Source organism: Macaca nemestrina, chromosome 2, assembly GCF_043159975.1.
Source record: "Macaca nemestrina isolate mMacNem1 chromosome 2, mMacNem.hap1, whole genome shotgun sequence".
In the NCBI taxonomy this organism is placed as follows: Eukaryota; Metazoa; Chordata; class Mammalia; order Primates; family Cercopithecidae; genus Macaca; species Macaca nemestrina.
This window is the reverse complement of record NC_092126.1, coordinates 4,779,820-4,805,974: the sequence shown is the minus strand read 5'-3', so window position 1 is coordinate 4,805,974 and position 26,155 is coordinate 4,779,820. Positions and strand designations below refer to the sequence as shown.

At 41.3% G+C, this 26,155-nt stretch overlaps 1 protein-coding gene across 4 annotated transcripts in view; it reads right to left on the bottom strand.

Annotated features, from left to right (window-relative positions):
- LOC105470832 (ATPase 13A4) overlaps window positions 1–26,155 on the bottom strand; it is a 169,874-nt gene that overhangs the window by 111,479 nt on the left and 32,240 nt on the right. For 3 of the 4 annotated variants that reach the window (XM_071090649.1, XM_071090645.1, XM_071090647.1), the window contains exon 3: window positions 10,052–10,225. In XM_071090649.1, the coding sequence (XP_070946750.1) occupies window positions 10,052–10,225 (174 nt within the window). Of the gene's footprint in view, window positions 1–10,051; window positions 10,226–22,641; window positions 22,801–26,155 lie in introns of all 4 variants that reach the window. The other variant, XM_071090646.1, reaches the window with a different exon arrangement.

The window sequence follows — 26,155 nt, the reverse complement described above, 5'->3', positions numbered from 1 at the left end:
ACCTCTGGCCACCAAGTGAGGACAATTAGGAAGACAGCAACTAATAATCATCTCCAGTGAATTAAAATAATATTAACAACTAATTTTCATATGATTATATAGCAGTTTGTAGAAATTTTGTTATGTTATCTTATTTTAGGCTTACAATTCTCTAATGTTGGTATTATAATTATCTCCATTTTGCAGATGAGAAAACTGATCATCAGCAAGGCTAAGAATTACTCAAGCCAGTCTGAAATTGGTAGTAGGAATAAAACTGAGACTTGAGTCCAGATCTTTCCATTCCAAATCTTGGCCCCTTCTCTTTATTTCAACAAGTTGTCCCATGGTGTCTATGGCTGGCATGTAAAAATCACCTTGAATTCCGCACCAAGTGACAAATAGTATCCAGTTTCTCACAATGTGCTCTCCTGACAGCATAGAACCTAATTCCTGAAGTCAAGCTGTCACCCTCTGGCCCTGTGTGACACCAGACAGACCTCCAGACGGTAGTGCCTAAAAGGGGAAAAGCAAAGTGTTCAAGTTCTCAAAGGCCATATTAACCCAGTGCACCAACTGTATGCCTTAGTCTAGGTGTGTATTAAAAACTGACATTCACCTATATACCTATATCTTCTTATAGTTCATAATATTACCAAATCAAAGGTGCTTGGATATATTTGCCTTTAAGCTCATTTCCTGTCATCCCCATTTACTCCTAACCCCAATAACTCATAATTCTGTATGATACAAAGTAGAATTATATAGAAAAAATAAAAGATAGGGCAGCTAGATGACCCTTTTGCTTAGAGTAGGGGAGTGACACTGACTTCTTTCTTATATATTACCCTGTTGAGGACTCTGTCAAATCACCCAGCTTTTTAAGGGGAAAAAAGCAAAGAAATGGAAGGAAAGTACACCAATGTGAAGTGGTCACTTCAAGCAAAATCATTGACTTCTCTTTTTTCATTCTGGGATTGTTGAATATGGAAAGAGCACAGGCTTCAGGCCTGAACTCAAATCCCAGCTCTAAACTGTCTTACAGCTGTCTGAAGCTAATTTTCTTTATTTAGAAGATGGAGATAATACCAAATTTCATGGATGTTTGAAGGATTAAATGAAATAATACATAATGTGTCTGATCCAAGGTTTGGCCCATAGCAGGGAGGCAATAGATGGTATGGTTCTGTGCCTCATTTTTCATAGCATGTTGTTTCTGAGATCTTTCTGTAAGTAGGAACTTACTCTCCCTTTGAGGAAATTCTAAAAGTCTCTCAATTTTTCCTTTGTGGAAAAGCAGCATCTTTACCTGGAAATGGCTTTTTCTACTTTAGTCTGTTTCCCAGCTCTCTTCAAAGCAGGTAATGATTTGTAAAATACCTAAATGTACCAGAGGAGCTACCATTTTAAATAATTGGTTTATAATGCAAATAATCCAAAGTGCTTGCCTGGCAAATCTGGACTTTTTTGCAAACCTCAGGTCTCATTGAGAAGGCTTTACCTCCTCTTTATCAAAAATATTAACCAGATCAGTCCTTGAACTCTAAAAAAAATAGGTTTTACAAGAATTCCAGAGTGCATTTCAAAAGTCAAATGCACAAAAAGAACCAGTGTTTGACCTGGACTGAAAAACAGAGGAAGAAACCTGGACATTTTGTATTTCCTATGGCTTTGTACTTTCTGACCCTGGAAATGCCAGATAAACTTTTAGATTTGAATGAAGCAAGTTATCTCGTGATATGGCTTGGCTGTGTCCCCATCCAAATCTCATCTTGAATTATATTTCCCATAATCCCCACATGTCATGAGAGGGACCCAGTGGGAGGTAATTTAATCATGGGGGCATGCTGTTCTCATGATAGTGAGTGAGTTATCGCAGGATCTGATGGTTTTATAAAGGGCTTTCCCCTTTTTGCTTGGCATTTCTCCTTGCTGCCGGCATGTGAAGAAGGATGTGTTTGCTTCCCCTTCCACCATGATTGCAAGTTTCCTGAGGCCTCCCCAGCCATGCTGACCTGTGAGTCAAACCTCGTTCTTTTATAAATTACCCAGTCTCGGGTATGTCTTTATTAGCAGCGTGAGAACAGACTAACACATCTTGCTTACCTAATTCTATCCTTTTACCATAAGAACCTCATCCCTTGAAATTTAAAAGCAATATAATGGTCACTTCAAGTTCAGGCCAATGCTGTGACTTCTCTTGTGTAGTTCACTACACAAAAAAATATAATTCTGAGCTTGCCTTAAGAAGAACCCATTTCAAAATTCCAATGAGACATCAGAAAATGAGTAATTTTCTCCTGGAGATGGATACATTGCAATGCTAAAACGCTAAACTCTAGCTAAGGTGAAATACCTAGAGGATTATGGATAATGTAATAATAAATTTCTCAGGCTATTCTAAAACACTGCACTGCCTTTATAGGCCCATGACTTTGGTATAATTCTTTCATTTTTATATCTTTCATTTTTTTTCTTTCTCTTTCCCTCTCTTGGCCAGACTCACTGATGCTCTTAACATCCTGACCTCATATTCCCAATGTTTTTTAGCTTGGAAAAAAGATGACATTGGCTAGAATATAGGATTTAGTTATAAGATACATAAAGTTCTAAGTTTTGGAGAAATTCTCACAATAATTATTATCTCAGTATATGTTGTCCAAAAAAAAAAGAGGAGGGAGGGACAACACAATGAGGTTATTAACAAAGCAAAGCCTATGTTTATGTTTGTATACAAAACAAGGAAATCTAGAAAACTCAGTATACATTTTTTGGAGAGACCAGGATTTGGGGCTTGCTCATTTTTGTAGTTGTTTTCTGAGGGGAAATGGAGCAGTGGATTAGCCGGTTCATTGACTGAAACTTCTGGAGATATAGTGTGTAGTAAAAAGTTGACTAATGCCCATGGAATGCCTGCATGCCAAGCAGTCTTTATTTCAGAACTTTACACATATCACATGCTTAGTCCTCACAAGGAGACAGGTATTATTACTAGCCCCAGTTAACAAAAAAAAAATGGAGGCAAAAAGAGGTTAAATAACCTGTCTGTTATGAATTGAGTTGTGTCCCCTCAAAATTCATGTGTTGAAGCCCTCACCCCCAATATATCTGGAGATAAATCCTTTAAGAAGGTAATTAATGTTGAAAGAGGCCATAAGGGTACACACTAATCCAACAGGACTAACGTCCATATGAGATGAAGAGACACCAGGAGTGCAAGAGCACAGAGAAGAGACCCCATGAAGACACAGTGAGAAGATAGCCTTCTTCAAGCCAGGAAGAGAGGCCTCACCAGAAACCAACTCTGCTGGCCCTAGATCTTGGACTTTCGGCTCCCAGAACTATGAAACAATAAATTTCCCTTGTTTCAGCAAAACCCAGTGTGTGGTATTCTGCTATAGAAGCCTAGCAGGCAAATACACTGCCCAAGGTCAAGAGCAGTGCTGGGAATCAAATCCAGGTGCTCAGAATCTAGAGTTTATTCTTAAACCACTTCACAACGCTGTCTCTGTAGAATCTGGTCACTGGACAGAGAGTAATTAGACCTCCAGTTCCAACTCTAGCTCAACTCTCATCTTACAGCTATGGGACCCAGAGAATTTTGTTTAATTTCTCTATGCCTCCATCTGTAGCATGGGAGAAACATAATCTCTACTGGCAAGGACCAAATGAGACACCTATATGTAAATACCTAGAAAATTGTTAAATCATAATATAAATGGCCCTGTATTATAAAGGATAATAGCCTCAAAACGATTTATCTTAACATTGAGTCATTTCTCAGAGGTCAGCTCACAGAATCTCAGAGATTTCTGGCAAGATGTCTAATGAAAAACCAGACTGAAATGGGGCCGGGTAGGGGAGTGCGTAGGAGAGCAGGATTCGGAAGTGGGAATGTGTACCTGAAAGAAACATAATGCTATATTATTTTCCTCAACTGTGACATTCCACTTTAGTACCCTTGAGATGAAATTCTGGAAGAAACAGTGAGACTACTTATTACAGATTCGACTTAATTCAACTTATAAATTAATTAAGCCCTGCTGTGGCCATGTGCTAGGTGCCATGGGGAATGAAATGTAAACCACAATCACTGTCTTCAAAAAGCTTATAATCTAGACTGTCCAGGGGAAAAAAAAAAAAAGGCTGAGAAGTTCCAGGAATAGAAAGCTTATAATTTTAAAGGCTCAAAAGCTATAAAAAGGAAAGCAGCATAGTGAGAAAAAAAAAGACTCAGGACTTAGAGAAAGACTTAGGTTTCAGTTCTTTGCCCCCACATTCCCTCTACCTGCGTCACTCTCCATGTGCCTGCCCCCAGCAGCCACTGTCACCTTTTAACTCTTATCCTTTGGTGCTCAGAAAGCCTTCCCTGACTGTTTTGACTTAGACAAATCTCTATTATATAATCCTACCATAACCATGAACCTTTCCTAAGGAGTACTTTTAAGAGGTGGATTTTTATATTTATTTGTGTAGTGATCTGACTAACTGCATGAGGTCAAGAACCCTGGTTTTATTAATCACACACACTCACACACTTGCCCATGAGCCAGCACTGTTGGCTGGCATGCAATGTGTGTTCCTCAAATGTAGGAAAGAGAGACAGAAGGAAGGAAAGCCTGGCTTTGATATTTACTGGGTTGTAAAGTCATTTGGTCTGTCTCTATCCTCATCTGTAAAATGGAGATGATAATGCCCATTTTCCAGGGTTGTTATGAGAATTAAATAATCAATGACATACTGCTTTATAAACTGTAAAGTGAATAGTATTTTAATATAAGGTAAAAAGCACTACAGCGGTCACAAATGAAAACCCAGAGCTAATGCAGGACAGGCGATTCACTCCCTCCCTTCTGAACTGGGGCAAAGAATGAATCAACAAAGACTTAACAGAGAAGGGGATATAGCTGAGGAATGAGGAGATTTTAGTAAGTAGAAACAACACCTACTTTTTACATTTACTTGAGAAAGAGAAAGCATGTGTGTGTGTTGACTCCTCACTAGCAAATCACTCTGTAAGGACAAGGATTTCCATCTGTGTTGCTCACAGTTATGTTCCCAGTGCCTGTGCCACTGTCTGATATGTGGTTGGTGTGTAGTAAATACTAACTCACTGAAAACAAAAGTGAATGAATGCATGCATGAATGGAGGGGAGAAGGAATTATCAGAAGAAACTTCATGGGTAAAAGCAGGCACAAAACCGTGTCTTGTTCTAGTAGAAAGTGGTCCTGCTGTGGGAAGCATGGGCTGAGAGACCGAGTTGCAGAGGAGGAGTTGGAAGGAGAGGAGGTAAGGGAGTCCGTGAACACAGATGCTGCCACCTGACAAGAATACTGGTATGCTGGCCAACTTTAAGATGACATTTGCGTGACTGATTTGCAGAGTTTCTAAGTTTTTGAACTAACGCTCCTAGCCCTGACATCTTTAATTGAAACTGAAGCGAAAATGCTCCCCATTAAAACATCAAACGGAAGTGCCTTGAGTCAGGCCAATTTGCTAATCATCACAAAGTTCTCCTCTGCACATCATGGGTCTTTGACAACATGTAACCTACAATGACAATGAAGGGAAAAATGTGTTTGTAATGACAATAAAGATGGAAGCTATGAAAATCATCAGGAGCATCTGAATTCAAAACAACGAATATAAATCATGTCATTTGCATAGAAATGTGACATTGCTACTGATATTGGTTAAAATTCAGAAGTAGATGAATAATGAACACAATGCCACTTTTTAAATTATAAAATAAAAACCTAATGACTTTTATCTTTCAGAAAAAATCTCTCGGAGTCCTTAATAAGAGAAGAAGAACTGAAAATAAACTGTGTACTGAAGACTTTCAGTCACAGTCTTTTTTTCTTTTTTTTTTAATGTCAAGAAATGACTACCTAATCAGTATCTGTGATAATGATCTGCAATCTTACCAGCGTGAGATTGATGATAAATAGCAAGTACTGATTTTTTAATAACATGAAGAACAGATACGCAACACATTTTCAGGTAGGAGTCATCCAGTCCTCCTTAATGGAAAATCGTTATAGTCCAGCTATTGTAATATAATTCAAATAAAATCTTTTTAAGGTGTCATTTTAATGCAAATAACTTAGCAGCAAACTTTTAAACTATTGGTGCCCAAAGCTTATTTTTATCTAAGTCTCAGATAGTAAGAATGTTTGAAATAATTGAGTTCTTGTCTAATTACATGAAGACTAATTTAGAACCTCATTTATTTGGAGAGTCTCTGGCATAGCAGATCCATTTAAAATGACACACAAGAGCAGGTAATTAAAAATTAAAGTTGAAATCAAGATGAAAAAGGCAAGACCGAAGCTGGCTTAGACTGCTCTGATTAGCTGTAGAGGGGCAGTGAAATTTGACAGGGGCTTGATAGACTGTCAAAGATGCAAAGAAAGAGGCAGGATGATGGAATGCAGCTCCCAGGGGCACCAAAGCTTTTTTGAGTCTTTCCAGTATATGTCCACTTACAAAGCTGGCTACATGCAACTAGGAGAGATCATCTGGCTGAGTATGGAAGAGAGCTGGAGATTACCAGTCACAGAAAACCTTCCCTCATGTCCGTTGTCCCAGAAGGGAATGCCAGGCTCCTGGGTAATGAGGAAAAGGCACATTACCCAGATAAGCAAGACCACTAGACACGGGTGCCCCTTGTGCATAGCAAGCTCTTTTGTATACAACACTTTTGGAATGGCTTGAGCAATGACACACAGACACACAATCAAAATGGTCTTTGATCATGCATTTTAGTTTGCAAATTCCTTTTACATACACAACAGCCCTTCATTCTCACACTAGCCCCATTTTACAAGTGGTGAAATTGAGGTCCTGAAAAGTTACGTAACAAACCTAAAGTACTAGGACAAGAAATCAAAACGTTTGACTCCAAATCCCAAAACACATCATCTCCTCATGTAGTGACACTCTTTTTTTATTCGCTCTTAGTGGATTTTTTTCTCTTTCCTCCCTCTTCATTTTCCTCTTACCTATTTTCCTCCCTCTTCATTTTCCTCTTACCTATTTTCCTCCCTTCCTTTTCCATTTCCTTGCCCATTTCCTCTTATTCTTGTCTGTGCCATAACTCTGCCAGCAACTCAGAGCACAGCTCAGCTGAGCAGACCGTCTCAGATCTGGAGAGTTTGCTGACGGACCCTGAAAGGCAGAACGCGGTTCTGTTTCTACTGCAGCGAAAGCATTAGCCTCTGAGAACGAGGTGAGGGCACACAGATGTACTTGTAGAGTACAGTTAAACTATGTTCATGCCAGAAAACAATAGTCTGATAGATTCTTAAGTTCCCTTGGAGGGTTTGATCTATAAAAGGGCCCAAATGGAGTCTTCCATAGATACTCATGCCCCTGCTCTGAGCCCCGGAAAGCAAATTTTACCCCTGCCCCAGAAAGGCACTCAGGCTGTGTATGGGAGGGCCACTCATAACACTTCACTAAATCTGGATTCTTCTCTTTCAGATGATAAATATATACCATCTGAGCCATCAATCAAATGTCTAGGTCTCTATTTCTCCTCAAGGACCAAATGAACAAGCGAGCTCCCAAATGGAAGTGAAAACTAGTTACAGCAGTTTTTCTCTAAATATGGCCCCTTACCAGAATCATTAGCATCACTTGAGAACCTGTCAAAATGCAAATTCTTGGGTCTCAATCCAAATCTAATGAACTAGAGTCTCTGGGACTAGGACCCAGCAAGCTGTTCTGATAGTCTCTCTAGATTATTCGGATGCCAACTGAAGTGTGGGAACCCTGGTCTAAATACAGTTCAGTGGAAAAGTCCTTGACTAGGAGCCAGGCCTCTTGGGACTTAGTCCTAGTGAGGCCCCTCACTCACACGTGGGCTAGGGGAAATCGTGTCACCTCTCTAGCCCCGTTTCCTCCCCCATCAAATGAAGAAGTCTTATGTGGGGTGCCACGCACTCTTCTTTTGTACACATCCTGTGAGTCTTCAGGAAGGATGACACGAGGCATCAGCAAAGCACAGCTCCAGCTCAACATCACCAATATTACTTGCTCTTATTCCACAATAATCTCTTGCTTCCTTCAAGTCTTAAAGCTTATTCTCCAAGAATCTCTAGTGAAATTATAGTTGAACCCGAACTTGTGGGAAGATGCCCCAATTATCACTTGTATCAGCTAAGCTAGAACAAAGAACAAGTATTTCTTTTCTTTTCTTTGTTTTTTATTTTTATTTTTTGAGACAGAGTTTAGCTCTTGTTGACCAGGCTGGAGTGCAATGGCACGATCTCGGCTCACTGCAACCTCCGCCTCTTGGGTTCAAGAGAGTCTCCTGCCTCAGCCTCCCGAGTAGCTGGGATTACAGGCATGCGCTACCACGCCCGGCAATTTTGTACTTTTAGTAGAGACGGGGTTTTTCCATGTTGGTCAGGCTGGTCTCGAACTCCTGAGCTCAGGTCATCCACCCACCTTGGCCTCCCAAAGTGCTGGGATTACAGGTGTAAGCCACCACCCCTGGCCAGAAGAAGTATTTTTTGAAGGGACCAAGATCCAGAAATGAAAGGTGAGGCTGGTCCCAATGGAACAAGTCAACCGAGACCAACTTCCTCCAGTTCTCAGTTTCATGGGAGTTTAGCCTCATCTCTGTTAGATTTCAGATTGAAATGTAGATTTTTCTGGCCAGTTATAAGGCTTATTGCTATCCTCCTCTCTCACTGCATTAAATAGAATATGGACCTAGAGAGATGGTTATATATAAAAGGAAGCTAAACTCCCAACAGAGGTTGATTTATCAAGAATGTGGTTGTCATTCTGGGTCATTTGGACCGATGCATTCTTATAAACACTCAGTAAAAGTCAACCAGAAGAGAGTCCTCTAGAGACTGTCCTTTCACTGTCTTTAACAGAAACATCCACTTCAGCCCGTCAGCCACCACATAGTCACAGGATCACTATCACATGCAGGAACTGGGGGTGCAGCAATTAACAACTTAGAAATGGTCACTTCCTTTGAGAAGCTGACAGTCCCGCAGGGATGATGCACGTTGTCTGAGTGCTATGAGTGCTGTGAGGAATTGGTATGCAAGCAAATACAGGGAAACCCACCCAACGCCAGGGGCTTTTATGAACAGAGAGAGGCAATGACCTCAAGGGCAAGATGGCTGCATTTTTTACCCTAGTGTATCTGCAGAATGTGACACGCTGTCATCAATCAACTGGGACACACAGCATCCTCCTCAGAGGGATGCTCCCCACGCCTTCCCTTCGTTTCTTCAGGGGTCACTCCAGTGCAGGGAGTGGGTTATATCAGGAATCGAGAGGAAGGGTCAGTGGGAACCTAGTAGCCTATACCCTGACTTGACTACTTCACACTTCCTGTTATTTTTAGCTATTAACATGGTTGTTCCCTGCTCTAGCATTCACAAAACTCACAATTTTAAAAGAAATATATTGTGAAATAGCTCTTCTTAATCAAACCTTGCCATCCACAATTTTTTATTTAACTTATATTTTAAGATAGGGGTACATGTGCAGGTTTGTTATACAGGTAAACTTGCTTCACGGGGGTTTGTTGTACAGATTATTTTATCACCCATGTATTAAGCTTAGTACCCATTAATTGTTTTTCCTGATCCTCTCCCTCCTCCCACCCTCCATCTTCTGACAAACCCCAATATGTGTCGTTCCCTTCCATGTGTCCATGTGTTATTATTTAGCTCCCTCTTATAAGTGACAACATGAGGTATTTGATTTTCTGTTTCTGCATTAGTTTGCTAAGGATAATGGCTTCAGCTCCATCCATGTCCTGAAAAGGACATGATTTTGTTCTTTATTATGGCTACAGAGTATTCCATGGTGTACATGTACCACATTTTATTCATCCAGTCTATCATTGATGGGCATTTAGGTTTGTTCCATGTCTTTGCTATTGACCATACACAAATTATTGAATTCCTGCTAGATGCAAGGCTGTCTTGAAGCCTCCACCTGCTTCCTGTCTTGTGCACATCTCCCTCCAGTCATCTCAAAACACATTGTTCAGAAACAAAAGGGGGGTACCAGCTACATAACCAGGTACACACTTACTGTTGTCCTCAGCAACACAGTGTCTGCTTCTTGCAAGGAACATGGGACACAATGTGCCCATACATGCCACGCTGGTCTCCAGTAAAACACCAAGGGGAGGATTCCAAATGAGAAGATGGATCCGGCAAGGCAGAGACTTTTCCGGCAGCCTTGAGTCCGATAGCCAAATATCTCCTGGGACAGAATCAAAAAGATCCCAAATATTGGTTAGGCACAATAAGCAATAAATGAACAAATACTGATTTTAGTGATGGAAATGGAGGCAGAAGTGAAGGAGTTGAGGAGGGTGAGGAGAGGGCAGGGTGAGGGATGGACAGAGTGGAGAGGGAATCTCGACAAAGAAGTATAAGACATGATTCCAGGAAGCAAGGAAGTCCCAGTCTAACTAGAACACCAGTTTCAATCCTTTGAGCACCTTGCTACCCTGTGCCAAGCACCGTGCCAGGTGTTTAGATGTGTCGTCTTATTTAAGTCTCCCAAGCATTCCTGTGTTTTCCACGAAGTGAGATAATTATCCTCATTTCATACATGGTGAGACTCAGCTTAGAGTGGAGGAATGGGATGACCTGCCCAAGGCCACACAGCTAGAACGTTCCACTGCTAAGATTCCAACCCAGGTCTGTCAGCTGGCTAGCCGACGGCAGTACCAAGAGATTCCCTTGGCTGGCATCAGCAGACACAGGAGAGGGAGAGAAAAGAACCAGGCCTTGAGATCTGAGTCAGGATTGGGTGAAAGTATTTGACCATAAGAGGATTAACAAGCAAAGGCTAAGTTACCCTTGGGAGTTTGGGTTAGAGTTGTGCCTTCCCACGTTCCTTCCTCATTCAGTAACAAACAATTTTATGTCAAGGGGAAAAACACCAGAGGGACTATTTGGTTTACTTCAACTCATTCTACTAAGCACTGATGCATCATGAGAGGATATTATTAGACCCCAGAGGATATATACGAGACAAGAGTCTCACCTCTAATAAACATATACTCTAGACAGACGTCTTCCTTCCAAGGAAATTCTGAGATAGAATAGAAAACGGCCCCTGAAGTTTATGATCGTAGTCCCACAGCTTTATCCCACAAAGTCATGGGTATACTTTATACTGGTTATGATGGCTAAAATTGAGAGGTAGTAGAGTGTCCTGATTAAAAGCACATTCTCTGGACCAAGACTCTTTGGATTCAGAGACTAGCTCTGACACTTACTGGGCGTGTGATTTTTCGGTACATTGTCTGACCTCTTTATCCCTGTTTGTCTTCCACAAAATGGGATAGTAATACTACCCACGTGACAGGGTTGTTGTCCTATGTAAGCATTTACTACGGCTGTTGCTGCTATTGCTTGATCATGTGTCCCTGAAATAGACCTGAAATTCTATCCCTCAGTTTATTGGCAGTTAGGTACAAGAATTCCTAGTGTCAATAGTTATGCTCTTGCTAGAATTGTCTCTTAGGATAACAAGGGAGCTGGAACATAAAACTTCTATCAACTTCTCTATCTCACCTGATAAAGATTACATTGCCAAGAAAGGTTCTGTGATGCTTGGCTGAAGGTTGCTTCTGTGTGTAAACATGAGGTTCCTTTCTATTATTAGCAACACATACAGGTGCTGAATGGCTTTCTTAGGCATTGTCCAAATTTGGCATAACCGATAAAATGTTCTCATTAACTCAGAAATGATCTCTTAACTAATTTTGCAAAGTAGAATGTAGATTCCGACATGAATACTCTTCTGCTCCAAGCTCAAGCTATTGCTGTCCAGATGCCCAGCCTGGAATGGCTCTGTCCCCTCATCACACTGGCAGCAATGCTCTCTTAGTCCCACACAGAGCAGTGTCCCAGTCTTAATTTCCTTACTTGCCCTGAGTACAGCTACCGTTCTTTCCCATGTGCTTTTTCTGTTTCAACACTTTGGCATAGATCAACTTCTACCTTCCTACCCAGCCATTTTTTCATCTTTTTAAAATATTATATTTAAAAGTTTCCTTGTATTGCCAGTCAGTTGAGCCCCCATGTAATATGCCTGAGTTACTCTGTTCTTACAGCAAAAACCTCTGTTACCATGCTTTCTTTTATGGGCTATGCAGTGAGGGCTGTCTATAGTTTCCAAAGTGTCTTTGTGATTACTGTCAAGATAAAGTAAACAGAAATTATTATCTTAATTCTCCATTAAGAAAACCAACGTTCAAAGTTACTATAATATCCTAAATAGCAATAATAGTGATTATTAACAACTAATTATTGATAACAGTGCTAGCAGCTAACATTTATTGGGCACTTAATAGCCTTTCACTAAGCATATGATACATACTCTCCCACTTAGTTGAAAAATATTAAATTAGTTTCCCAAGCCACAAAGCTCATAACTAACTCAAAACTGGGCCTCCAGTCTAGACCTCTGCAGCATGTGGAAGATGATGTGGGCTGGCCATTTCTACTCCTATGCTCTTCTTTATTCTTTTATTTCAGTTCAATTTAACAAATGTTTGTTACATGTCCACCAAATGGCAGGCATGTGCCACTGAATTGTACTAAGATGAAGTGAATTGCATTGAAGGGACTATTAACAGATATTGGGTTTAAAATTGCAAAAATCAGCACAGTGCTGTTATTATCATCCCATAGCAATTCCCTTCCTACATTTATGGAGTACCTTCTATGTCCCTGGGTATGCTGGAGGGAAGTGTCCTTGCTACCCTGCACTCCATCCACTCTTACCTCCCACAGAAAGGGATCAGTTAGAAAAAAAAAAAAAAGACTACTGGGAAAACGTCAAAAGAATATCACACAAATAGTCAAGTTCATGGCAGGCTACGTGCATTATGGATCGGCACACTGTCCCTTTCTTTATCCCTTCCCTACCCACACATTCTTCTTCCTCTGTCCATGGGCATCCAGGTCCTTTGCATCTCTCAGGGCTTAAACTTTGGTCCAGGTGTCCAGGCCTTGTCTCCTGCAGAGCTTCTATGCTCAAGGAGCCAAATTCTGCTCTTCAGAGCAATGTTTTAAACCATCTCAACTAATAGAACGTTCTCAGTATCTGTAGACCCTCTCCTCAAAGAAATACACACTTACACACAAACATCTTCATGGATACTTAGGGAGGATCCCATGGCCTAGAAAAGATCCTGCTCTAGAGGTTTCATGAGATTGAATCAAGGCTTGTCTTCCAGAGTTTACCCTCAGTACTTGAACTTAGGGCCTGACACCAAGTCAGCACTTAACGAATGTAGAAGTATGAAGACACAAGTGGGTGGAAATGCAGGTGAGGTGTCCGCTGGAGCAGAACACTCCTGTCCCCAAAGAAGCGCCAGAGGGCAATGTCACCACCTAGGGGCCTATTAGTCCTGAGAGTGGTATTCAGCCTTCCAGTCCCAGAAACTACCAGCAGAACCATCTCTCACAGGGAATATTCCATTTAAGCAGATCTCAGAGACTGGGATTAACGAGAGAGAGAGATGTATGCTGCTGTCATACTAACCAGACAAATACATGGGTTGGTATGAAGAGTGCATTCTCTCCCCAGTGACACCATCTCCACCGTCATGACTGACCTGCTAACAGAGCCATGTGCAAGCACAGTACTTAAAACAGGTTCTGGAGTCTTCTTTGACCATCTCCCACCCTGGCTGGCACATGTCTTTTTTAAACACATTAATTCTTTTAATCGAAGTACAGTCCAATCTTTTTGGCCTAGAAGTCAGTTTGTCTCTTTAAGAAAATGTTGCATTTCTCTACAGGCTTCGTTAAATATTTGAAAAGTTTTAAAGTTTCCATTTTTAAAAGTTTACTTCCCTGAAGATAATCTCTTTTCCCTTATTTCTGAATTTGGGGTGTTAAGAGAATCCTTCACTGTTATTTCCAGGCCCTACACCCAATTGTTTTAAAGGAACACATTTAAATGGATTTACCTCGCTGCTTGCCCAACCCCAACATCTATTAAAATTCCTGCCTCTGTACAGTTTCTTCTGTGCCACTCTTTAATACTAAAGGAAGTTTCTCTAAGTTTCTTCGAAGTTAATTTGACTACTAGATTCAGGTGAAAAATTCTCAACGTGAATGACCTAATCTAGAAATCTTAAACTGGAGGCTCAAAAGGAGTGACCTGCAGACTCGTTTCTTGTTTACTTGTTAAGAATTTCTAAAAACTTTAAATTGGTCCCCCAGTTATTTTTACATAAAAATTATGATTTGTACTTTTTTCTTAAAATAAATTAAAATGGTGACAATATTGTTCCCACATTCTTGCACTGCAATAATCAGTTGGAAAGCAAAAAAAAAGAAAAAAGAAAAAAAAAAACACATGTATAATATAACCCAGGAAATAACCGAGATGCCATCCAGTGAGTGAGACGTACTGTGGTGTGTCCACACAAGGAGATTTAATACAGCAATTCAAACGGTTGAGCTCCAGCAACACACATCAATATGGATGACTCTTAGTAATGGAATAGGAAGTGAAGAAAGTCAGTGCAAAGAATTGTAATAGCATTATAACCTTTTTATAAAGTTGAAAACAACTCGCATTTCAATTATTTGGGGGATATATCTAGTTAAAAGAAAACCATATAGGAAGGGAAGCAAGGGAATGATGAACACATGATTTAGTACAGTGGCTGCCTCTGTTGGGGAAAGGCAGAGGAATGAGAGGCCACACTGTTACATGCAGACGATTGTCCAATCCTAGCTTTTGTTTGTGGTGATGGGTTCAGCACATTATTGTAAAGAACTAATTAAGTAGCTAACCAAATTAATGCAGCACAACACAGGCAAATAACATGAGCACATCATGAACCAAAGATTATGGACAATCTAACTGTGAGCACCTCAAGTCTTAGGCGAAAAAAAAGAAAAAAGAACCGGCCAGAGCAGGTACCAGATGCCCCCTCTAAATGAGCAGGTGCCCTCTTATTGTCTGTGGTTCCTGCCTTGCTTTCTTTTGTCCGCAACACTGAGGCTGTATGTTAGGTTTCGTCGCACATCTCATGCCAGGCCTGCTCACTGGAGCTGCAGCCTCACCCTGTAAGCTAGTGGTTCTCAACCAAGGGAGAGTTTGTCTCCCAGGGAACGTTTGGCAACGTCTGGAGATATTTTTTGGTCACTCAATTCTCAATTGGGTGAGTTACTTCTGGCATCTGGTGGGCAGAGGCAGGAATGCTGCTACACACCCTACAATGCAGAGGACATTCCCCTACCTCCAAAAAGTTATCTGGCCCAAAGTAGTGCCAAGACTGATAAAAACCTGCTTTAGGCATTATTGTTTCCTCCCAACTAAACTAAGCAGATCTCTAGGTCCTAGTGCCTAGGATGACATCTTCAGCACCCAAAGAACTACAAAATTTTGATTTTGAAACCCATGGTAAAAGAGGATTGACAATACTAAATGACCAACAAAGTAGGTAGTGGTTGCAATGTAGCCCAACAAATCATTTCACAGATAAGGAAACTGGGGTACTAAGAGAGAAAGCAGATTGCCCATGTGATCTACCACCTGCCTTCCTCTCCTACTTCATCTTGGACTACTCTCCCTCTGTGTCACACTGTACCAGCCATGAGGACTCCTTCCATTTTGTTGAGTTCACCAAGCCCTTTCCTACCCCCATGGTCTTCCCATGGCTTGCTATATCTCATTCTTTCAGTCTCCTTTAAATATTTGCTTTTCAGAGAGGTCTCAGCCAACCACCCTATGTAATTTAGCCCCTAATCTCATGTGCCTTTTATAATACTTTCGTAGAATTTTCACAATTTGAAATTTGTTTTTTGTTTTTTTTTTTTTTTTTTTTTGAGGTGGAGTCTTGCTCTGTTACCCAGGCTGGAGTGCAGTGGCGCAATCTCAGCTTACTGCAGCCTCTACCTCCTGGGTTCCAGTGATTCACCTGCCCCAGCCCCCTGAGTAGCTGGGATTACAGGTGCTCGCCACTGTGCCTGGCTAATTTTTGTGTTTTTAGTAGAGACAGGGTTTCATCATGTTGGCCAGGCTGGTCTCGAACTCCCGACCTCAGGTGATCCGCCCCCTAACCCTCCCAAAGTGCTGGGATTACAGGCGTGAACCACTGCGCCTGGCCTGCAATTTCTATTTTTTGCTTGCTTTTCTGTTTCCTCCTTTCTGCTCCCCTACAACTAGGCTTTAATTTATGTCATAGTAGGATCAATTCAAGTTTTTTCTTCCAATGTTGTTTACCCAGCACCACATACATTATCCGCATGTAGTGGGCACTCAATAAATATTTGCTGAATCAATCAATATATAAATGAGTGGCTATATTAAACGAAAGAAGAAAGGAAGGAGGCAAAGGTAGGAAAGGGAGGGAAGGAGGGATGAAGGGCAAGAAAGAAGCAGTGAAGGGAAATTAATAAACCCGTACTCTCTTTGTTCCTAGCACAAGAAATTTAACTGTATTCTCTCCTTGGATGCTAAAAATAAAATCAGTCCACTGAGGGGAGGAAGGAGAAAACATAGCAACTCTCAGATGCTGCTCTGTGCCTTTGGTCATTAGGAAATGTTAAACTAGTCACACCATTTGCATTACATCAAGTTAATCTCTAAGTCTATGTTTCTTGAATGAGTGCTAGGATTTTTGCTTTTTCTTTCTCTTTTTAGTCTGTCTCCAAGGGTTCAAAAGATGCTAAAGGTAAGACTGAGTTTTACATCTCTCTGTCTTCAACAGAGCCAAACCAAGAGCCTGCCCTGGAAGGGACAAACTGGTTAGATACCTGCTCTCCAGGCTCCTGCTCTAGACCAAAAAGTGTGTTCACAATCACTTGAGTGTGAATTGTGCTGACTCCCCAGTCTTGTACATTACTTTGCAAAAAAAAAAAAAATTATTATTATTATTATTAAAAATAAAAAATAATAATATCCAACAATGACTACTGGCGTGCAGCCGAGGCCCATTTTCCATCAACAATGTTTACATCCATTCAGTGGTTACTGGAGGGGCCCTTGAGGGGATCCTGAGGGATGAAGTGAACTGGCCATAGCTGGCAGATAGTTGGGATGATACTTAATCAAATTCTCTTCCCAGCTTTGGAATGTCACTTCTCTCTCATTCCCAGCTTTGGAATATCACCTCTCTGGTCATTGACGCCCAGTTTCTCTTGCCACACTTTCTTTCTCATGATTGCTATGGGAAACAATAGAATGACACCTGGCCCAGGTGTCAGGCTCAAGAACCAAGGCAATGTTCGTTAACATGCTTCTGTGCTGCACCTCCAGCATGAAGTCTTTAAAGTATCTTTGCATCAGTTTTCACTACTATGTCTAAGACAATGGGTAAGGTATGTCTGCGAGAGATAAATCTTCCCCCTCAAGGAGCTGACAGAAGAGATGATGAATTTTAAAATAACTATAATTCAGGGCAAAAAATATTAAATGCCATATGAAAAGCACAAGGGAAAAATCAGTTTCAAATGATGAAGATCTCCCACTGAGACATTAATAGGAAAAACTTTCCAAAAGAATAATAAAATTTGTAATAGACTTGGAGAGAATTGGTAGAATTTTGATAGCTAGGAAAGGAGAGTAGGAAAGGCACTCCAAGTGGAGGAATTAGCCTTGAGCAAAGGTAGACTATACAAGGAATATATTTAAGGACAAAATGTCAGGGTAATGCCTTATAGGAGTTCACTGTACTCTAATGTTACAATTAACCTAATCGTGTATGGTTAGATAATACAACTTTGGTTGGGACTTTGGGATTCTAAGATGTGTATGCTACTCTAGCCGTGGCTTTTGGAAACCAAGTTTGCTGAACCTTTAAAAACTGCACCTCCAGCCAAGCGCGGTGGCTCATGCCTGTAATCCCAGCATTTTGGGAGGCCGAGGAGGGCAGATCACCTGAGGTCAGGAGTTTGAGACCAGCCTGGCCAACATGGTGAAACCCCATCTCTACTAAAAATACAAAAATTAGCTGAGTGTGTTGGCTCACACCTGTAATCCCAACCACTTGGGAGGCTGAGGCAGGAGAATGGCGTGAACCCAGGAACAGGGGTTGCAGTGAGCCGAGATGGTGCCACTGCACTCCAGCCTGGGCCACAGAGCGAGACTCCATGTAAAAAATAATAATAAAAAAATAGAAAAATAGAAAAAAAAAAAACTGCACCTCCATCTTTCCCCCTCCACAATCAGCAGGCGGACCCCTCATAATTACCCTAAAGTCAGCATTCCCAGAGAACGTTGGCAACAGAGGCCACTGCCTATGGCCATTGCAGCTGAGCAGCAGTCTAATTATGAAGTAGGCTCAGCAGATGTGTTTGGAGCTTTAGTTTCCTTTGACTAATCAGGGTTCCTTTTCTCAGCCCAGTATGCTGTCAGCTACTGCCTATGGAAACTCCTCCTTGTCACACAGGTTGGCTGACAGAAAAGCAACTTATCCCACCGTCAGCTGCAGGCAGGAAGGTAAGACCCTGCCCTGTGGATAATTGCCCATACAAACTTGGGTTGAAGTTCATGAAAACTTACATTTTATGTAAATAATAACTTTGTATTATGTTCCAGTCACCCTAAATATATATTTTGTCATATGCTGCTTTAATTCTCACAATCCTTTAAGGAAGATAGTATCAGCCATGGATCAGAATAAGGAAGGTAAGGTTTGGGGAGATTAAGAAATGTACCCACAGTCACCCAGCCGGTTGGTAAGAGAGCCAGGTCCTTCTTATTTAAAATTCTTTCCACCCAACAAGGCTGCCTGTCATGAAGACACTCCCTCCTCCTCCTCCATAGCTCTCTGATATTCTCATCTGGCAGGTGTCACAAGTGACAGTGCATGAACACTTGTTGATTGTCCACATTTGAGCTAATGGATGTGCTGCCCAGACAGGTTCATAGGTTCCCCTTAAACAGGTTTTCACAAGCTTCAAACCATAGAGTAAGAGGAAATAGGCAAGAGGGACTCCACCCAATAGCCAGACAGTGGTTTCTACAGGCATCATCCTAATCTTTTGGTCCGGTAATCTTGGGCAAGAGGGATTTTCTAGGCTCTCATGTGATGAGGAAATTAAAACTTCTCTTTCTGATGATGTCTTCAGTATAATAATAAATAAATATTTTGTCTTTGTCTCCAGTTTCTGGCATAGAGCAACTGAAACCCTTGGAATGTTCTGAATAACAGGAGTGTATTTTGTCATTCAAAATGAGCCCCTTTCAGCCAGGTGGGGTGGCTCACGCCTGTAATCCCAGCACTTTGGGAGGCAGAGGCAGGTGGATCCCCTGAGGTCAGGAGTTTGAGATCAGCCTGGCCAACATGGAGAAACCCCATCTCTACTAAAAATTCCAAAAATTAGCCAGGCATAGTGGCAGGTGCCTGTAATCCCAGCTACTGAGGCAGCTGAGACAGGAGAATCACTTGAACCTGGGAAGTGGAGGTTGCAGTGAGCTGAGATCGCGCCATTGTACTCCAGCCTGGGCAACAAGAGTGAAACTCCGTCTCAAAAAAAAAAAAAAAAAATCAAAATGATCCCCTTTCAACCATATTCAAGTTCATGCTAATGAGGTGACCTTCAGGATGGGGGCTGGTGGTCAGAGGAATCAACCATATCTTTAGATCATTGGAACTTTCAGTGTCACCCCCTGACCTCTAGGGAAAGGAAAAGGGCTAGAGACTGAGTTCCATTGCCAATGGCCAATGATTTAATCAATTATGCCTGGGGAAAGCTCCATAAAATCCCCTAAATGATGGTATTCACAGAGCTTCAGAGTTGACAAACACAACCATTTACCAGGAGGGTAGTGTGTACTCTCCCTCCATGGGGACAAAAGCTCCTATGCTAGAGAGTCTTCCAGACCTCACCCTATGTAGTGCTTCATCTGGTTATTCATTTGTGTCCTTCATAATAAGCCAATAATAGTAAGTGCTGTGGTTTGGATGTGGTTTGTCCCCACCAAAACTCACCTTGAAATCTGACCTCCAATACAGCTGTGTTGGGAGGTAGAACCTAGTGGTGGAGGTCTGGTGCAAGGGTGCAGATCCATTACGAATAGATTAATGCCCTCTCAGAGGGATGAGTTCTCTCTCTCAATTCCCACAAGAGTGGATTGTTAAAAAAGAAACTAGCTTCCTCAGTTTCTCTTTCTTGCTTTCTCTCTTGCCATGATGTTTTTTTCCCACACACACTTCCCTTCTGCATTCCATCACCAGTCAAAGCAGCATGAAGCACTCCCCAAATGTGGCTGCCAACTGTGAACTTTCCAGTCACTAGAATCATGAGCCAAATAAACCTCTTTTCTTTATAAAGTACTCAGCTTCAGATATCCTATTATAGCAATATGAAATGAACTAAGACAATGAGTAAAGTGTTTTCCAAAGTTCTAACAAATCATTGAACCTGAAACGGTGGGGGCATGGGAACCTCCCAACTTAATAGCCAAATCAGACAGAAGTGTGGGTAACCTGGGAACCCATATTTGTGACTGGCATCTGAATGAGGACAGTCTTGTGGGACTGAGCCCTTAAATCTGTGGAGACTGACACTAACTCTGAGTAGTTAATGTCAGATTGAATTAAATTGTAGGACACCCATTTGGTGTCCAGAGAGCTGGAGAACTGGTTCGTGTCAGGAAGAGAAAAACTTCACATATTTAGTGTCAGAAGTATTGTGAATTAAAAACAGCTCAAAATCTGAGAGGTGTAAGACAATAAAAGCACACAGAGGTCAGTATCTGGGAACACCACCTTGTCTAGGCAGCCTATTTACTGCACAGTGTAAAGACTCAAGCCAGGGTAGCACAGGAGAAAGTCAACATATTTAAAGACAAAGCACTTGAGTTCAAATCCTGGTTCTGCCACTTATTAATTTTATTATCTACAAGTCACTGCCATATCTAAAAAATAAGAATACTAATGCCTACCTCACAAAACTGTTATGAGAATGAAATGGGATAACAGTTGTAAAAGAGTTATTCAAATATAAGTTGTTATTATTATGTGGGAAATTAGACTTCAGGCTGATTAATAACCTCTCAGTGATAGCCAGACGTGTTTGGCCCCTCCATATAAGTCAGATCTCAGCCTCCTTGACCACGCAGTCTAAAATAGCTACCCAGTCACTCTCTAGCACATCACCCTATTTAGATCTGTCTGAGCCCTTATCTCTATCTGATTTTTTCTTATTTGTTTGTGTTTTTGCAATCTGTTAGAATGTAAGCTTCAAAAGAGCAGAACAGCTTCAGTTTGTCTTGTTGATTGCTGAATCCCTGGCACATAGTAGGCCAACAAATATTTTCTGAGTGAATGAATGGCTCAGATTTTATAGTAAGGATTCCATCTAAGGAAGAATATAAGAATAAGATTATATTGTTATTATTTTAAAATTCTTTGTTATTTTACTTTAAAGAGATGGGTTTTAGTTAGAGAGGGCTCCAGGGAAACCTCTGGAATGATAGCAATGTCCTGTCTTCTGACTTAGACAATGACCATACAGGTTTCACTTTAGTATTAAATTGGATGAGTATAATTTTTGCACATTTTTGTGGCACTTCAAAAAAAATGCTATGTACTCTCAAATGATTGAGATCCACTTTTACTTATAGAGATCACATCAATGCTAGTTGGTCATATGAGTCGTTGGACCCGTAGCAATAACTCTTAAGACATCAAGAGTGGCACCCCACAGCTTTGCAACCACTGGTATAGGAAAAAGCAAAAAGCAATGGCTGGGATTTCATCTAAACTCTGCTGCTGTTAAATAATCCCTTTCCCCTGTGATATGGTTTGGCTCTGTGTCTCCGCCCAAATCTCATCTAGAATTATAATCACCACAGGTGGAGGGAGGGACCTGGTGGGAGGTGATTGGATCATGAGGACAGTTTCCCTTATGCTATCTTGTGATAGCGAGTGAGTTCTCATGAGATCTGATGGTTTAAAAGTGTGGCACTTCATTGTTCAATTCCCACCTATGAGTGAGAACATGCAGTGTTCGGTTTTCTGTTCTTGCGATAGTTTGCTGAGAATGATGGTTTCCTAGAACTTAATGTATAAAAAAAAAAAAAAAAAAAAAAAGTGTGGCACTTCCTGACTGGGTGCAGTGGCTCATGCCTGTAATCCCAGCACTTTAGGGGGCCAACGAGGGCAGATCAACTGAGGTCAGGAGTTCAAGACTAGTTTGGGCAATGTGGTGAAACCCCATCTCTACTAAAAATACAAAAATTAGCTAGGCACAGTGGCACATGCCTGTAATCCCAGCTACTTGGGAAGCTGAGGCATGAGAATCACTTGAGCCTAGGAGGCAGAGGTTGCAGTGAGCTGAGATCATGACACTGCACTCCAGCCTGGGCAACAGAGTGAGGCTCCATATCAAAAAAAAGGCACATCCCCTCCCCCCCACCCCGCCTTCCTGCTGCCATGTAAGACATGCCTTGCTTCCCCTTCACCTTCCATCACAATTGTGTTTCCCAAGGCCTCCCCGACCATGTGGAGCTGTGAGTCAATTAAACCTCTTTTCTTTATAAATTATCCAGTCTCAGGAAGTTGTGTATAGCAGCGTGAAATTGGACTAATACACCCTGTCTGGGCCTGTTTGTCCATCTGTAAGAGAGAGGGTTGAATTATATGATCTCTTGAGTCGCTCTCTACAGGTATTTCTCTAAAGAACTACCTGCAGTTCTTGTAGCAATAGGAACCTTCTGAACATCACACATGCCACAGCTTGCAACCCCCTTAGAGATGCACATCTAAGGTCATAACTCTCGTCCATTGAGATGCCTGCCTTCACTTCAAAGCTGTCCATGTAGTTCTCACTCAGGATTCAATATTCCTTTAAAGAAAAATAAAAAATGGAGTGAGTCATAGCTTCTTCTATGTTCTCACAGCACCTTGCATATACTGGTGTCAAAGCACTAGCCCATTGAACCCTGTCCCCACCAGATACTAAGACATAGAACTGTTCTTTGTGTACTAATACCTAGCACAGGGACTTGAACACAATAAGGGCTCAATAAGTGAGGGAGGGAGGCAGGGAGGGATGGAAGGAGAAAGGAAGGAAGGAAGGAAGGAGGAAGGAAGGAGGAAGGAAGGAAGGAAGGAAGGAAGGAAGGAAGGAAGGAAGGAAGGAAGGAAGGAAAGAAGGAATAGAGGGAGGGAGGGAGGGAAGGAAGGGGAAGGAAAGAAGGAAGGAAATGGTTTCTGTTGCACCATTTGTGCAAATTGGTGCATGTTGTGCAGACTACCTGCTTAAGAACTGTCAGAGTGTCGTCTGGGAGAAGGAGCATGTCACATGGAGGACCCTCCATGCTTGGCCCCAGGAATGGGAGCTAGCCTGTGACTCTGGCTACTGTGCCACATTGATCAACCGAGCATCGGAATTATCCAGTGTGTGAAGACTATTTGATTCATTTCTATGAGTGTATTTAGAATCAAGCACAGCCTTGTGGAAGGTTTCTTGAAATTCTTAAGACGGCACCATCAAGCCATGATGCATGACTCAGGTTTTAACTGACAGAAAAGGGGCCCTGGATATGCTAGAGAATTTCAAGCCAATGGACAGAAGTGGAAATGGTGACATTAGAATATGTAAAGAGGAAATGAATGATTTGATAAGAATGGAAAATTGTTTGGGAGAATAGTGGGGCATAAGGAAGACCATAATTTCTACCTTTTTCAAATACCCTGGGATGCCACACCCAGCTGATGCAGGGGAAATTCAAGACATTAAATGCTGGGCAAGATAATTATAATGTTATCTCAGGGGGATTTTTTAATGCTTTTATTACTACAGAAGCAATGCATGCACATTTTACAAATCAGAAAATAAAAACACAAATAAAAACTTTATATTACCACACCCAGAGATCACCACAATTAACAACTCATTGCATATAATTTTTCTTCTACCAAAATGAAACCATGCCATACATGTTATTTTACAATCTGCTTTTTTATTCAATGGTCTCCATTTTTCCAGGTCAGCGAGTTTTAGCTCTCCTAATACCCAAACCATATTCAAATATCACCAATGGATCTACCGATATCCTCTACAACTGGTCTTTAAAAATTGACTTGGCAGGGCCGGGCACGGTGGCTCACACCTGCAATCCCAGCACTTTGGGAGGCTGAGGCAGGCGGATCATGAGGTCAGGAGATCGAGACCATCCTGGCTAACATGGTGAAACCCTGTCTCTACTAAAAATACAAAAATTAGACAGGCGTGGTGGCACATGCCTGTAATCCCAGCTACTCAGGAGGCTGAGGCAGGAGAATCGCTTGAACCCAGGATGCGGAGGTTGCAGTGAGCCGAGATCACGCCACTGCAATCCAGTCTGGGAAACAGAGCAAGACTCCATTTCAAAAAAAAAAAAATTGACTTGGCATTATTCTATTATTCTACTTCCTAAACTAGATAGTTAATTATTGTATTCAACTTATAATTATCCATTAAGTTGTATATAAATATTTTACATACTTTTATATAGGCATACCATATAATATTAATATATACACTATACATAACAAGAATGTATTTCACAACAAAAGAAAGGGGTGAAATATCAGATATCTCATATAATTATCACTGAACTTTCGCCATTTGTTTTAATCCAGCTCCTTCCCTTTTCCATGATGATGATTTATGGAAGGGTCAGTCGTCATTGTGCAAGAGTGCTGATACACTAATAACGACACTTCCCACCAATTTCAGATGTTACACAAAAACAAGAGAGCTGCTTTCTTTTCATGATTTGTTTATTCATTTGTTTGTTTAGGAATCATTACATTTATCCCACAGAGGAATGGTCACAGTAGCCAAATTTTTTGTTTATAAGGAGCTTTATTTTTGTTTTGTTACTTTGCATTCTAATAAAAATTTAGTTACAATTTTATGTCAATTTAAGTTTGGCTCTAAACCAACAAGAGATTTCCTTAGTACAGTGCTTTGAAATCTTTTTCATATAATAGCACCCATAGAAAACTTTGCTCAGTGCTGATTAGGCAAATGCGTAACTCTGTTTGAAGAGGGAAGGGACCCATATCTTAACTCTCCTATAAGCACTCCAGGGCCACCCATGGCACCCCAGTTGGGTTGTTCTTCCTTATCCTGCATTTGTAGCAACAAAATACCTTTCCCTTGTCCCATTTTCCTCAGTTTAGTCAGTGTCAAATTGGGCAAAGTGGCACCTAAAATGAGTATGTCCTATAACTACTCACCATTCCCAGGGAAGCTTGCCCTGTGCTTTCTCACCCCTGTGCCTTTATCCAAGTGGGGTTTTTTTGTTTGTTTTTGTTTGTTTGTTTTTGCTTTTATTTTTTGTTTCTCAAATCCTGTCTCAACCTCATTGCTTTTTCTCCTAGGGGAAAAAAAATTCTAGCAATCTTTAAAAGTACTACTCAAATGTAACTTTGTGAAACCTCCTCAGCCAGAACTAGTTATAGGTTCAAAACCAAACTCATTACCTGCACCCTCCTCTGTGTCTGAATTACCATCAGCACCCCAGTTACACATCCAGTGGTTCGATTCAGAAATCTGGACATTCCCTTTAACATTCTCCCCACGTTCCTTGTGCTCGCTTCGGCAGCACATATAATATTCTCCTCACGTTCCCTGAACAGCTGATGAGTCCAAGGTCTATTGATTGTCTTCCAGATATTTCTCAGATTGGTTTCCTTTGCTCCATCCATAATACTACTGCCTTATTGGTTCAACCTGTATTCTCAGTGGAATCACGGCAAGAGTCAATGGGTTCAGTTCCATCTCTGCCTGAGGTTGTCCACACTGCTGCAGAGTGATCTTCCCAAAACAGACATCTGACTTCACTTACCTACTAGTCACCAGCTGTCCTGGTTTGCCTGAGGGGTTTCTCAGGATGTTGCGATTTCAATGCTAATGTCCAGGAAGTTCAGGCAAACCAGGATGGTTAGGCGCATACTTAAAATCTTTACATCTCTTTAGAACAGCACATAAAGTTCTTCCTAATCTTCCCTACAATATCTTTTCAGCCTCAACTCTCTGTTCTCCTCGTCCCACCCACCACACGCTCATATACACCCTGCACTCCAGCTTTGCCAAGGTACATTCAGTTCCCCAAACAGAATGTGCTTTGTCTCTTTACATCTCAGTACCTTTGTACATTGTCTCCTTTGCCTTATCTGGAATTGTTGTTAAACTTCTATTCATCCAT